The following is a 16,122-nucleotide window of genomic DNA, read 5'->3' as shown; positions in this document are numbered from 1 at the left end:
AACGTGAGAACGTGAGAACGTGAGAAAATGAACGTGAACGTGAACGTGAATGTGAGAACGTGAACGTGAGAACGTGAGAACGTGAGAACGTGAGAAAATGAACGTGAGAACGTGAGAACGTGAGAACGTGAACGTGAGAACGTGAGAACGTGAACGTGAGAACGTGAATGTGAGAACGTGAGAACGTGAGAACGTGAATGTGAGAACGTGAGAACGTGAACGTGAGAACGTGAATGTGAGAACGTGAATGTGAGAACGTGAACGTGAATGTGAGAACGTGAACGTGAGAACGTGAGAACGTGAACGTGAGAACGTGAACGTGAGAACGTGAGAACGTGAACGTGAGAACGTGAATGTGAACGTGAGAACGTGAATGTGAGAACGTGAGAACGTGAATGTGAGAACGTGAACGTGAACGTGAGAACGTGAATGTGAGAACGTGAACGTGAATGTGAGAACGTGAACGTGAGAACGTGAAAACGTGAACGTGAGAACGCGAGAACGTGAATGTGAGAACGTGAGCATGAGGAGCAGGAGATGAAGCGCTCAGATAAGAGCACATGCTGCAGAGGGAATGACACAGTCATGAGCTCTGCACCTTGTTCTGATTGGCCGAGGGGTGTTCTTGATTCTGATTGGCCGAGAGCAGTTCTTCAGGTTTGTGCTTCTCGTCTTCCTCGTCTTCATCATCAGAGCCAAAGACAATGTGCTTCCCTCCACCTCCACCAGGGGCGCCATCCTGCAAACACTCACACACGTTTAACACACAGGGGGAGGGGCATCTGACACACAGGGGGAGGGGCATCTGACACACAGGGGGAGGGGCATCTGACACACAGGGGGAGGGGCATCTGACACACAGGGGGAGGGGCACCTGATACACAGGGGGAGGGGCACCTGATACACAGGGGGAGGGGCATCTGACACACAGGGGGAGGGGCATCTGACACACAGGGGGAGGGACATCTGACACACAGGGGGAGGGGCATCTGACACACAGGGGGAGGGGCACCTGATACACAGGGGGAGGGGCACCTGATACACAGGGGGAGGGGCACCTGACACACAGGGGGAGGGGCATCTGACACACAGGGGGAGGGACATCTGACACACAGGGGGAGGGACATCTGACACACAGGGGGAGGGGCATCTGACACACAGGGGGAGGGGCACCTGACACACAGGGGGAGGGGCACCTGACACACAGGGGGAGGGGCATCTGACACACAGGGGGAGGGGCATCTGACACACAGGGGGAGGGCATCTGACACACAGGGGGAGGGCATCTGACACACAGGGGGAGGGCATCTGACACACAGGGGGAGGGGCACCTGACACACAGGGGGAGGGGCATCTGACACACAGGGGGAGGGGCATCTGACACACAGGGGGAGGGGCACCTGATACACAGGGGGAGGGGCACCTGATACACAGGGGGAGGGGCATCTGACACACAGGGGGAGGGGCACCTGATACACAGGGGGAGGGGCACCTGACACACAGGGGGAGGGGCATCTGACACACAGGGGGAGGGCATCTGACACACAGGGGGAGGGGCATCTGACACACAGGGGGAGGGGCATCTGACACACAGGGGGAGGGCATCTGACACACAGGGGGAGGGGCACCTGATACACAGGGGGAGGGCATCTGACACACAGGGGGAGGGCATCTGACACACAGGGGGAGGGCATCTGACACACAGGGGGAGGGACATCTGACACACAGGGGGAGGGAATCTGACACACAGGGGGAGGGGCACCTGACACACAGGGGGAGGGGCATCTGACACACAGGGGGAGGGGCATCTGACACACAGGGGGAGGGGCACCTGATACACAGGGGGAGGGGCATCTGACACACAGGGGGAGGGGCATCTGACACACAGGGGGAGGGGCACCTGATACACAGGGGGAGGGGCACCTGATACACAGGGGGAGGGGCATCTGACACACAGGGGGAGGGGCATCTGACACACAGGGGGAGGGGCACCTGATACACAGGGGGAGGGGCACCTGATACACAGGGGGAGGGGCACCTGATACACAGGGGGAGGGACATCTGACACACAGGGGGAGGGGCACCTGACACACAGGGGGAGGGGCATCTGACTCTCACCACGGTGGACAGCGCCCCCTGCATCAATCTACGGTTCTGCTCAGTTTCCGTCTGTCTTAAATGGACAGCCGCCAGTCTCCTCTCATTGGCTCTCCTCTGAAGCTCCGCCTCCTCCTCGGGACCAGGTCTTTTCTGTTTGGCGTTTGCTTGAAAGACGCTGGCTGTGATTGGTCGTGACACAGATTCTTCCTGGTCGTCTTCATCTGTGAAAAACAAATGTCACGATGGTTTCAACCCTCTCTGAATCTGACTCTACTTAAAGCTCTAACTCTGAATCTGACTCTACTTAAAGCTCTAACTCTGAATCTGACTCTACTTAAAGCTCTAACTCTGAATCTGACTCTACTTAAAGCTCTAACTCTGAATCTGACTCTACTTAAAGCTCTAACTCTGAATCTGACTCTACTTAAAGCTCTAACTCTGAATCTGACTCTACTTAAAGCTCTAACTCTGAATCTGACTCTACTTAAAGCTCTAACTCTCTGAATCTGACTCTACTTAAAGCTCTAACTCTCTGAATCTGACTCGACTTAAAGCTCTAACTCTGAATCAGACTCTACTTAAAGCTCTAACTCTGAATCAGACTCTACTTAAAGCTCTGACTCTACTTAAAGCTCTAACTCTGAATCTGACTCTACTTAAAGCTCTAACTCTGAATCTGACTCTACTTAAAGCTCTAACTCTGAATCTGACTCTACTTAAAGCTCTAACTCTGAATCTGACTACTTAAAGCTCTAACTCTCTGAATCTGACTCTACTTAAAGCTCTAACTCTCTGAATCTGACTCTACTTAAAGCTCTAACTCTGAATCTGACTCGACTTAAAGCTCTAACTCTGAATCTGACTACTTAAAGCTCTAACTCTGAATCTGACTCTACTTAAAGCTCTAACTCTGACTCTGACTACTTAAAGCTCTAACTCTGAATCTGACTACTTAAAGCTCTAACTCTCTGAATCTGACTCTACTTAAAGCTCTAACTCTGAATGTGACTCTACTTAAAGCTCTAACTCTGAATCAGACTACTTAAAGCTCTAACTCTGAATCTGACTCTATTTAAAGCTCTAACTCTGAATCTGACTACTTAAAGCTCTAACTCTGACTCTACTTAAAGCTCTAACTCTGAATCTGACTCTACTTAAAGCTCTAACTCTCTGAATCTGACTCTACTTAAAGCTCTAACTCTGACTCTACTTAAAGCTCTAACTCTGAATCTGACTCTACTTAAAGCTCTAACTCTCTGAATCTGACTCTACTTAAAGCTCTAACTCTCTGAATCTGACTCTACTTAAAGCTCTAACTCTCTGAATCTGACTCTACTTAAAGCTCTAACTCTGAATGTGACTCTACTTAAAGCTCTAACTCTGAATCAGACTACTTAAAGCTCTAACTCTGAATCTGACTCTACTTAAAGCTCTAACTCTGAATCTGACTCTACTTAAAGCTCTAACTCTCTGAATCTGACTCTACTTAAAGCTCTAACTCTGAATCAGACTCTACTTAAAGCTCTGACTCTACTTAAAGCTCTAACTCTGAATCTGACTCTACTTAAAGCTCTAACTCTGAATCTGACTCTACTTAAAGCTCTAACTCTGAATCTGACTCTACTTAAAGCTCTAACTCTCTGAATCTGACTCTACTTAAAGCTCTAACTCTGAATCTGACTCTACTTAAAGCTCTAACTCTGAATCTGACTCTACTTAAAGCTCTAACTCTCTGAATCTGACTCTACTTAAAGCTCTAACTCTCTGAATCTGACTCTACTTAAAGCTCTAACTCTGAATCTGACTCTACTTAAAGCTCTAACTCTGAATCTGACTCTACTTAAAGCTCTAACTCTGAATCTGACTCTACTTAAAGCTCTAACTCTCTGAATCTGACTCTACTTAAAGCTCTAACTCTGAATCTGACTCTACTTAAAGCTCTAACTCTGAATCTGACTCTACTTAAAGCTCTAACTCTCTGAATCTGACTCTACTTAAAGCTCTAACTCTCTGAATCTGACTCTACTTAAAGCTCTAACTCTGAATCTGACTCTACTTAAAGCTCTAACTCTCTGAATCTGACTCTACTTAAAGCTCTAACTCTGAATCTGACTCTACTTAAAGCTCTAACTCTGAATCTGACTCTACTTAAAGCTCTAACTCTGAATCTGACTCTACTTAAAGCTCTAACTCTCTGAATCTGACTACTTAAAGCTCTAACTCTGAATCTGACTCTACTTAAAGCTCTAACTCTCTGAATCTGACTCTACTTAAATCTCTAACTCTCTGAATCTGACTCTACTTAAAGCTCTAACTCTGAATCTGACTCTACTTAAAGCTCTAACTCTGAATCTGACTCTACTTAAAGCTCTAACTCTGAATCTGACTCTACTTAAAGCTCTAACTCTGAATCTGACTCTACTTAAAGCTCTAACTCTGAATCTGACTCTACTTAAAGCTCTAACTCTGAATCTGACTCTACTTAAAGCTCTAACTCTCTGAATCTGACTCTACTTAAAGCTCTAACTCTCTGAATCTGACTCTACTTAAAGCTCTAACTCTCTGAATCTGACTCTACTTAAAGCTCTAACTCTGAATCTGACTCGACTTAAAGCTCTAACTCTGAATCTGACTACTTAAAGCTCTAACTCTGAATCTGACTCTACTTAAAGCTCTAACTCTGAATCTGACTCTACTTAAAGCTCTAACTCTCTGAATCTGACTCTACTTAAAGCTCTAACTCTGAATGTGACTCTACTTAAAGCTCTAACTCTGAATCAGACTACTTAAAGCTCTAACTCTGAATCTGACTCTATTTAAAGCTCTAACTCTGAATCTGACTCTACTTAAAGCTCTAACTCTGAATCTGACTCTACTTAAAGCTCTAACTCTGAATCTGACTCTACTTAAAGCTCTAACTCTCTGAATCTGACTCTACTTAAAGCTCTAACTCTCTGAATCTGACTCTACTTAAAGCTCTAACTCTCTGAATCTGACTACTTAAAGCTCTAACTCTGAATGTGACTACTTAAAGCTCTAACTCTGAATCAGACTACTTAAAGCTCTAACTCTGAATCTGACTCTATTTAAAGCTCTAACTCTGAATCTGACTCTACTTAAAGCTCTAACTCTGAATCTGACTCTACTTAAAGCTCTAACTCTCTGAATCTGACTCTACTTAAAGCTCTGACTCTACTTAAACCTCTAACTCTGAATCTGACTCTACTTAAAGCTCTAACTCTGAATCAGACTCTACTTAAAGCTCTGACTCTACTTAAAGCTCTAACTCTGAATCTACTTAAAGCTCTAACTCTGAATCTGACTCTACTTAAAGCTCTAACTCTCTGAATCTGACTCGACTTAAAGCTCTAACTCTGAATCTGACTCTACTTAAAGCTCTAACTCTGAATCTGACTCTACTTAAAGCTCTAACTCTGAATCTGACTACTTAAAGCTCTAACTCTGAATCTGACTCGACTTAAAGCTCTAACTCTCTGAATCTGACTCGACTTAAAGCTCTAACTCTCTGAATCTGACTCGACTTAAAGCTCTAACTCTGAATCTGACTCTACTTAAAGCTCTAACTCTGAATCTGACTCTACTTAAAGCTCTAACTCTGAATCTGACTACTTAAAGCTCTAACTCTGAATCTGACTCTACTTAAAGCTCTAACTCTGAATCTGACTCTACTTAAAGCTCTAACTCTGAATCAGACTCTACTTAAAGCTCTGACTCTACTTAAAGCTCTAACTCTGAATCTGACTCTACTTAAAGCTCTAACTCTGAATCTGACTCTACTTAAAGCTCTAACTCTGAATCTGACTACTTAAAGCTCTAACTCTGAATCTGACTCTACTTAAAGCTCTAACTCTCTGAATCTGACTCGACTTAAAGCTCTAACTCTCTGAATCTGACTCGACTTAAAGCTCTAACTCTCTGAATCTGACTCTACTTAAAGCTCTAACTCTGAATCTGACTCTACTTAAAGCTCTAACTCTCTGAATCTGACTCTACTTAAAGCTCTGACTCTGAATCTGACTCTACTTAAAGCTCTAACTCTCTGAATCTGACTCTACTTAAAGCTCTAACTCTGAATCTGACTCTACTTAAAGCTCTAACTCTGAATCTGACTCTACTTAAAGCTCTAACTCTGAATCTGACTCTACTTAAAGCTCTAACTCTGAATCTGACTCTACTTAAAGCTCTAACTCTGAATCTGACTCTACTTAAAGCTCTAACTCTCTGAATCTGACTCTACTTAAAGCTCTAACTCTCTGAATCTGACTCTACTTAAAGCTCTAACTCTCTGAATCTGACTCTACTTAAAGCTCTAACTCTCTGAATCTGACTCTACTTAAAGCTCTAACTCTCTGAATCTGACTCTACTTAAAGCTCTAACTCTCTGAATCTGACTCTACTTAAAGCTCTAACTCTGAATCTGACTCTACTTAAAGCTCTAACTCTGAATCTGACTCTACTTAAAGCTCTAACTCTGAATCTGACTCTACTTAAAGCTCTAACTCTGAATCTGACTCTACTTAAAGCTCTAACTCTGAATCTGACTCTACTTAAAGCTCTAACTCTCTGAATCTGACTCTACTTAAAGCTCTAACTCTCTGAATCTGACTCTACTTAAAGCTCTAACTCTCTGAATCTGACTCTACTTAAAGCTCTAACTCTGAATCTGACTCGACTTAAAGCTCTAACTCTGAATCTGACTACTTAAAGCTCTAACTCTGAATCTGACTCTACTTAAAGCTCTAACTCTGAATCTGACTACTTAAAGCTCTAACTCTCTGAATCTGACTCTACTTAAAGCTCTAACTCTGAATGTGACTCTACTTAAAGCTCTAACTCTGAATCAGACTACTTAAAGCTCTAACTCTGAATCTGACTCTATTTAAAGCTCTAACTCTGAATCTGACTCTACTTAAAGCTCTAACTCTGAATCTGACTCTACTTAAAGCTCTAACTCTCTGAATCTGACTCGACTTAAAGCTCTAACTCTCTGAATCTGACTCTACTTAAAGCTCTAACTCTGAATCTGACTCTACTTAAAGCTCTAACTCTGACTACTTAAAGCTCTAACTCTGAATCTGACTCTACTTAAAGCTCTAACTCTCTGAATCTGACTCTACTTAAAGCTCTAACTCTCTGAATCTGACTCGACTTAAAGCTCTAACTCTCTGAATCTGACTCTACTTAAAGCTCTAACTCTCTGAATCTGACTCTACTTAAAGCTCTAACTCTCTGAATCTGACTCTACTTAAAGCTCTAACTCTGAATCTGACTCTACTTAAAGCTCTAACTCTGAATCTGACTCTACTTAAAGCTCTAACTCTGAATCTGACTCTACTTAAAGCTCTAACTCTGAATCTGACTCTACTTAAAGCTCTAACTCTGAATCTGACTCTACTTAAAGCTCTAACTCTGAATCTGACTCTACTTAAAGCTCTAACTCTGAATGTGACTCTACTTAAAGCTCTAACTCTGAATCAGACTACTTAAAGCTCTAACTCTGAATCAGACTACTTAAAGCTCTAACTCTGAATCTGACTCTATTTAAAGCTCTAACTCTGAATCTGACTCTATTTAAAGCTCTAACTCTGAATCTGACTCTACTTAAAGCTCTGACTCTACTTAAACCTCTAACTCTGAATCTGACTCTACTTAAAGCTCTAACTCTGAATCAGACTCTACTTAAAGCTCTGACTCTACTTAAAGCTCTAACTCTGAATCTGACTCTACTTAAAGCTCTAACTCTGAATCTGACTCTACTTAAAGCTCTAACTCTGAATCTGACTCTACTTAAAGCTCTAACTCTGAATCTGACTCTACTTAAAGCTCTAACTCTCTGAATCTGACTCGACTTAAAGCTCTAACTCTGAATCTGACTCTACTTAAAGCTCTAACTCTGAATCTGACTCTACTTAAAGCTCTAACTCTGAATCTGACTACTTAAAGCTCTAACTCTGAATCTGACTCGACTTAAAGCTCTAACTCTCTGAATCTGACTCGACTTAAAGCTCTAACTCTGAATCTGACTCTACTTAAAGCTCTAACTCTAAATCTGACTCTACTTAAAGCTCTAACTCTGAATCTGACTCTACTTAAAGCTCTAACTCTGAATCTGACTCTACTTAAAGCTCTAACTCTGAATCTGACTCTACTTAAAGCTCTAACTCTCTGAATCTGACTCGACTTAAAGCTCTAACTCTCTGAATCTGACTCTACTTAAAGCTCTAACTCTGAATCTGACTCTACTTAAAGCTCTAACTCTGAATCTGACTACTTAAAGCTCTAACTCTGAATCTGACTCTACTTAAAGCTCTAACTCTGAATCTGACTCGACTTAAAGCTCTAACTCTCTGAATCTGACTCTACTTAAAGCTCTAACTCTGAATCTGACTCTACTTAAAGCTCTAACTCTGAATCTGACTCTACTTAAAGCTCTAACTCTGAATCTGACTCTACTTAAAGCTCTAACTCTGAATCTGACTCTACTTAAAGCTCTAACTCTGAATCTGACTCTACTTAAAGCTCTAACTCTCTGAATCTGACTCTACTTAAAGCTCTAACTCTCTGAATCTGACTCTACTTAAAGCTCTAACTCTCTGAATCTGACTCTACTTAAAGCTCTAACTCTCTGAATCTGACTCTACTTAAAGCTCTAACTCTCTGAATCTGACTCTACTTAAAGCTCTAACTCTCTGAATCTGACTCTACTTAAAGCTCTAACTCTCTGAATCTGACTCTACTTAAAGCTCTAACTCTGAATCTGACTCTACTTAAAGCTCTAACTCTGAATCTGACTCTACTTAAAGCTCTAACTCTGAATCTGACTCTACTTAAAGCTCTAACTCTGAATCTGACTCTACCTAAAGCTCTAACTCTGAATCTGACTCTACTTAAAGCTCTAACTCTCTGAATCTGACTCTACTTAAAGCTCTAACTCTCTGAATCTGACTCTACTTAAAGCTCTAACTCTCTGAATCTGACTCTACTTAAAGCTCTAACTCTGAATCTGACTCGACTTAAAGCTCTAACTCTGAATCTGACTACTTAAAGCTCTAACTCTGAATCTGACTCTACTTAAAGCTCTAACTCTGAATCTGACTACTTAAAGCTCTAACTCTCTGAATCTGACTCTACTTAAAGCTCTAACTCTGAATGTGACTCTACTTAAAGCTCTAACTCTGAATCAGACTACTTAAAGCTCTAACTCTGAATCTGACTATTTAAAGCTCTAACTCTGAATCTGACTCTACTTAAAGCTCTAACTCTGAATCTGACTCTACTTAAAGCTCTAACTCTGAATCTGACTCTACTTAAAGCTCTAACTCTCTGAATCTGACTACTTAAAGCTCTAACTCTCTGAATCTGACTCTACTTAAAGCTCTAACTCTCTGAATCTGACTCTACTTAAAGCTCTAACTCTGAATGTGACTCTACTTAAAGCTCTAACTCTGAATCAGACTACTTAAAGCTCTAACTCTGAATCTGACTCTATTTAAAGCTCTAACTCTGAATCTGACTCTATTTAAAGCTCTAACTCTGAATCTGACTCTACTTAAAGCTCTAACTCTCTGAATCTGACTCTACTTAAAGCTCTGACTCTACTTAAACCTCTAACTCTGAATCTGACTCTACTTAAAGCTCTAACTCTGAATCAGACTCTACTTAAAGCTCTGACTCTACTTAAAGCTCTAACTCTGAATCTGACTCTACTTAAAGCTCTAACTCTGAATCTGACTCTACTTAAAGCTCTAACTCTGAATCTGACTCTACTTAAAGCTCTAACTCTGAATCTGACTCTACTTAAAGCTCTAACTCTCTGAATCTGACTCTACTTAAAGCTCTAACTCTGAATCTGACTCTACTTAAAGCTCTAACTCTGAATCTGACTACTTAAAGCTCTAACTCTGAATCTGACTCGACTTAAAGCTCTAACTCTCTGAATCTGACTCGACTTAAAGCTCTAACTCTCTGAATCTGACTCGACTTAAAGCTCTAACTCTGAATCTGACTCTACTTAAAGCTCTAACTCTAAATCTGACTCTACTTAAAGCTCTAACTCTGAATCTGACTCTACTTAAAGCTCTAACTCTGAATCTGACTCTACTTAAAGCTCTAACTCTGAATCTGACTCTACTTAAAGCTCTAACTCTCTGAATCTGACTCGACTTAAAGCTCTAACTCTCTGAATCTGACTCTACTTAAAGCTCTAACTCTGAATCTGACTCTACTTAAAGCTCTAACTCTGAATCTGACTACTTAAAGCTCTAACTCTGAATCTGACTCTACTTAAAGCTCTAACTCTCTGAATCTGACTCTACTTAAAGCTCTAACTCTCTGAATCTGACTCGACTTAAAGCTCTAACTCTCTGAATCTGACTCTACTTAAAGCTCTAACTCTCTGAATCTGACTCTACTTAAAGCTCTAACTCTCTGAATCTGACTCTACTTAAAGCTCTAACTCTGAATCTGACTCTACTTAAAGCTCTAACTCTGAATCTGACTCTACTTAAAGCTCTAACTCTGAATCTGACTCTACTTAAAGCTCTAACTCTGAATCTGACTCTACTTAAAGCTCTAACTCTGAATCTGACTCTACTTAAAGCTCTAACTCTGAATCTGACTCTACTTAAAGCTCTAACTCTGAATGTGACTCTACTTAAAGCTCTAACTCTGAATCAGACTACTTAAAGCTCTAACTCTGAATCAGACTACTTAAAGCTCTAACTCTGAATCTGACTCTATTTAAAGCTCTAACTCTGAATCTGACTCTATTTAAAGCTCTAACTCTGAATCTGACTCTACTTAAAGCTCTGACTCTACTTAAACCTCTAACTCTGAATCTGACTCTACTTAAAGCTCTAACTCTGAATCAGACTCTACTTAAAGCTCTGACTCTACTTAAAGCTCTAACTCTGAATCTGACTCTACTTAAAGCTCTAACTCTGAATCTGACTCTACTTAAAGCTCTAACTCTGAATCTGACTCTACTTAAAGCTCTAACTCTGAATCTGACTCTACTTAAAGCTCTAACTCTGAATCTGACTCTACTTAAAGCTCTAACTCTGAATCTGACTCTACTTAAAGCTCTAACTCTGAATCTGACTCTACTTAAAGCTCTAACTCTGAATCTGACTCTACTTAAAGCTCTAACTCTGAATCTGACTCTACTTAAAGCTCTAACTCTCTGAATCTGACTCGACTTAAAGCTCTAACTCTGAATCAGACTCTACTTAAAGCTCTAACTCTGAATCAGACTCTACTTAAAGCTCTGACTCTACTTAAAGCTCTAACTCTGAATCTGACTCTACTTAAAGCTCTAACTCTGAATCTGACTCTACTTAAAGCTCTAACTCTGAATCTGACTCTACTTAAAGCTCTAACTCTGAATCTGACTACTTAAAGCTCTAACTCTCTGAATCTGACTCTACTTAAAGCTCTAACTCTCTGAATCTGACTCTACTTAAAGCTCTAACTCTGAATCTGACTCGACTTAAAGCTCTAACTCTGAATCTGACTACTTAAAGCTCTAACTCTGAATCTGACTACTTAAAGCTCTAACTCTCTGAATCTGACTCTACTTAAAGCTCTAACTCTGAATGTGACTCTACTTAAAGCTCTAACTCTGAATCAGACTACTTAAAGCTCTAACTCTGAATCTGACTCTATTTAAAGCTCTAACTCTGAATCTGACTACTTAAAGCTCTAACTCTGACTCTACTTAAAGCTCTAACTCTGAATCTGACTCTACTTAAAGCTCTAACTCTCTGAATCTGACTCTACTTAAAGCTCTAACTCTGAATCTGACTCTACTTAAAGCTCTAACTCTGAATCTGACTCTACTTAAAGCTCTAACTCTGAATCTGACTCTACTTAAAGCTCTAACTCTGAATCTGACTCTACTTAAAGCTCTAACTCTCTGAATCTGACTCTACTTAAAGCTCTAACTCTCTGAATCTGACTCTACTTAAAGCTCTAACTCTCTGAATCTGACTCTACTTAAAGCTCTAACTCTGAATGTGACTCTACTTAAAGCTCTAACTCTGAATCAGACTACTTAAAGCTCTAACTCTGAATCTGACTCTACTTAAAGCTCTAACTCTGAATCTGACTCTACTTAAAGCTCTAACTCTCTGAATCTGACTCTACTTAAAGCTCTAACTCTGAATCAGACTCTACTTAAAGCTCTGACTCTACTTAAAGCTCTAACTCTGAATCTGACTCTACTTAAAGCTCTAACTCTGAATCTGACTCTACTTAAAGCTCTAACTCTGAATCTGACTCTACTTAAAGCTCTAACTCTCTGAATCTGACTCTACTTAAAGCTCTAACTCTCTGAATCTGACTCTACTTAAAGCTCTAACTCTCTGAATCTGACTCTACTTAAAGCGCTAACTCTGAATCTGACTCTACTTAAAGCTCTAACTCTCTGAATCTGACTCTACTTAAAGCTCTAACTCTCTGAATCTGACTCTACTTAAAGCTCTAACTCTGAATCTGACTCTACTTAAAGCTCTAACTCTCTGAATCTGACTCTACTTAAAGCTCTAACTCTGAATCTGACTCTACTTAAAGCTCTAACTCTGAATCTGACTCTACTTAAAGCTCTAACTCTCTGAATCTGACTCTACTTAAAGCTCTAACTCTGAATCTGACTCTACTTAAAGCTCTAACTCTCTGAATCTGACTCTACTTAAATCTCTAACTCTCTGAATCTGACTCTACTTAAAGCTCTAACTCTGAATCTGACTCTACTTAAAGCTCTAACTCTGAATCTGACTCTACTTAAAGCTCTAACTCTGAATCTGACTCTACTTAAAGCTCTAACTCTGAATCTGACTCTACTTAAAGCTCTAACTCTGAATCTGACTCTACTTAAAGCTCTAACTCTGAATCTGACTCTACTTAAAGCTCTAACTCTGAATCTGACTCTACTTAAAGCTCTAACTCTCTGAATCTGACTCTACTTAAAGCTCTAACTCTCTGAATCTGACTCTACTTAAAGCTCTAACTCTCTGAATCTGACTCTACTTAAAGCTCTAACTCTGAATCTGACTCGACTTAAAGCTCTAACTCTGAATCTGACTACTTAAAGCTCTAACTCTGAATCTGACTCTACTTAAAGCTCTAACTCTGAATCTGACTCTACTTAAAGCTCTAACTCTCTGAATCTGACTCTACTTAAAGCTCTAACTCTGAATGTGACTCTACTTAAAGCTCTAACTCTGAATCAGACTACTTAAAGCTCTAACTCTGAATCTGACTCTATTTAAAGCTCTAACTCTGAATCTGACTCTACTTAAAGCTCTAACTCTGAATCTGACTCTACTTAAAGCTCTAACTCTGAATCTGACTCTACTTAAAGCTCTAACTCTCTGAATCTGACTCTACTTAAAGCTCTAACTCTCTGAATCTGACTCTACTTAAAGCTCTAACTCTCTGAATGTGACTCTACTTAAAGCTCTAACTCTGAATCAGACTACTTAAAGCTCTAACTCTGAATCTGACTCTACTTAAAGCTCTAACTCTGAATCTGACTCTACTTAAAGCTCTAACTCTCTGAATCTGACTCTACTTAAAGCTCTAACTCTGAATCAGACTCTACTTAAAGCTCTGACTCTACTTAAAGCTCTAACTCTGAATCTGACTCTACTTAAAGCTCTAACTCTGAATCTGACTCTACTTAAAGCTCTAACTCTGAATCTGACTCTACTTAAAGCTCTAACTCTCTGAATCTGACTCTACTTAAAGCTCTAACTCTCTGAATCTGACTCTACTTAAAGCTCTAACTCTGAATCTGACTCTACTTAAAGCTCTAACTCTGAATCTGACTCTACTTAAAGCTCTAACTCTGAATCTGACTCTACTTAAAGCTCTAACTCTCTGAATCTGACTCTACTTAAAGCTCTAACTCTGAATCTGACTCTACTTAAAGCTCTAACTCTGAATCTGACTCTACTTAAAGCTCTAACTCTCTGAATCTGACTCTACTTAAAGCTCTAACTCTGAATCTGACTCTACTTAAAGCTCTAACTCTCTGAATCTGACTCTACTTAAATCTCTAACTCTCTGAATCTGACTCTACTTAAAGCTCTAACTCTGAATCTGACTCTACTTAAAGCTCTAACTCTGAATCTGACTCTACTTAAAGCTCTAACTCTGAATCTGACTCTACTTAAAGCTCTAACTCTGAATCTGACTCTACTTAAAGCTCTAACTCTGAATCTGACTCTACTTAAAGCTCTAACTCTGAATCTGACTCTACTTAAAGCTCTAACTCTCTGAATCTGACTCTACTTAAAGCTCTAACTCTCTGAATCTGACTCTACTTAAAGCTCTAACTCTCTGAATCTGACTCTACTTAAAGCTCTAACTCTGAATCTGACTCGACTTAAAGCTCTAACTCTGAATCTGACTACTTAAAGCTCTAACTCTGAATCTGACTCTACTTAAAGCTCTAACTCTGAATCTGACTCTACTTAAAGCTCTAACTCTCTGAATCTGACTCTACTTAAAGCTCTAACTCTGAATGTGACTCTACTTAAAGCTCTAACTCTGAATCAGACTACTTAAAGCTCTAACTCTGAATCTGACTCTATTTAAAGCTCTAACTCTGAATCTGACTCTACTTAAAGCTCTAACTCTGAATCTGACTCTACTTAAAGCTCTAACTCTGAATCTGACTCTACTTAAAGCTCTAACTCTCTGAATCTGACTCTACTTAAAGCTCTAACTCTCTGAATCTGACTCTACTTAAAGCTCTAACTCTCTGAATCTGACTACTTAAAGCTCTAACTCTGAATGTGACTACTTAAAGCTCTAACTCTGAATCAGACTACTTAAAGCTCTAACTCTGAATCTGACTCTATTTAAAGCTCTAACTCTGAATCTGACTCTACTTAAAGCTCTAACTCTGAATCTGACTCTACTTAAAGCTCTAACTCTCTGAATCTGACTCTACTTAAAGCTCTAACTCTGAATCTGACTCTACTTAAAGCTCTAACTCTCTGAATCTGACTCTACTTAAAGCTCTGACTCTACTTAAACCTCTAACTCTGAATCCGACTCTACTTAAAGCTCTAACTCTGAATCAGACTCTACTTAAAGCTCTGACTCTACTTAAAGCTCTAACTCTGAATCTACTTAAAGCTCTAACTCTGAATCTGACTCTACTTAAAGCTCTAACTCTCTGAATCTGACTCGACTTAAAGCTCTAACTCTGAATCTGACTCTACTTAAAGCTCTAACTCTGAATCTGACTCTACTTAAAGCTCTAACTCTGAATCTGACTCTACTTAAAGCTCTAACTCTGAATCTGACTACTTAAAGCTCTAACTCTGAATCTGACTCGACTTAAAGCTCTAACTCTCTGAATCTGACTCTACTTAAAGCTCTAACTCTGAATCTGACTACTTAAAGCTCTAACTCTGAATCTGACTCTACTTAAAGCTCTAACTCTGAATCTGACTCTACTTAAAGCTCTAACTCTGAATCAGACTCTACTTAAAGCTCTGACTCTACTTAAAGCTCTAACTCTGAATCTGACTCTACTTAAAGCTCTAACTCTGAATCTGACTCTACTTAAAGCTCTAACTCTGAATCTGACTACTTAAAGCTCTAACTCTGAATCTGACTCTACTTAAAGCTCTAACTCTCTGAATCTGACTCGACTTAAAGCTCTAACTCTCTGAATCTGACTCTACTTAAAGCTCTAACTCTGAATCTGACTCTACTTAAAGCTCTAACTCTCTGAATCTGACTCTACTTAAAGCTCTAACTCTGAATCTGACTCTACTTAAAGCTCTAACTCTCTGAATCTGACTCTACTTAAAGCTCTAACTCTGAATCTGACTCTACTTAAAGCTCTAACTCTGAATCTGACTCTACTTAAAGCTCTAACTCTGAATCTGACTCTACTTAAAGCTCTAACTCTGAATCTGACTCTACTTAAAGCTCTAACTCTGAATCTGACTCTACTTAAAGCTCTAACTCTGAATCTGACTCTAC

At 40.1% G+C, this 16,122-nt stretch overlaps 1 protein-coding gene across 1 annotated transcript in view; it reads right to left on the bottom strand.

The window, feature by feature from the left end:
- The window catches only part of nol8 (nucleolar protein 8), a 61,011-nt gene that overhangs the window by 19,602 nt on the left and 25,287 nt on the right, over positions 1-16,122 (bottom strand). Inside the window, exons 8-9 of the mRNA XM_072440091.1 lie at positions 2,119-2,321; positions 599-739 (exon numbers count right to left, since the gene is read on the bottom strand). Of these exons, the coding sequence (XP_072296192.1) occupies positions 599-739; positions 2,119-2,321 (344 nt within the window). The remainder of the gene's footprint in view (positions 1-598; positions 740-2,118; positions 2,322-16,122) is intronic.

This window comes from Eucyclogobius newberryi, unplaced genomic scaffold, assembly GCF_026437365.1.
Source record: "Eucyclogobius newberryi isolate DKJ021-1_F unplaced genomic scaffold, fEucNew1.0.hap1 SCAF_11, whole genome shotgun sequence".
NCBI lineage: Eukaryota > Metazoa > Chordata > Actinopteri > Gobiiformes > Gobiidae > Eucyclogobius > Eucyclogobius newberryi.
The sequence above is the reverse complement of the archived record's forward strand: the minus strand, read 5'-3'. Positions and strand labels throughout refer to the sequence as shown.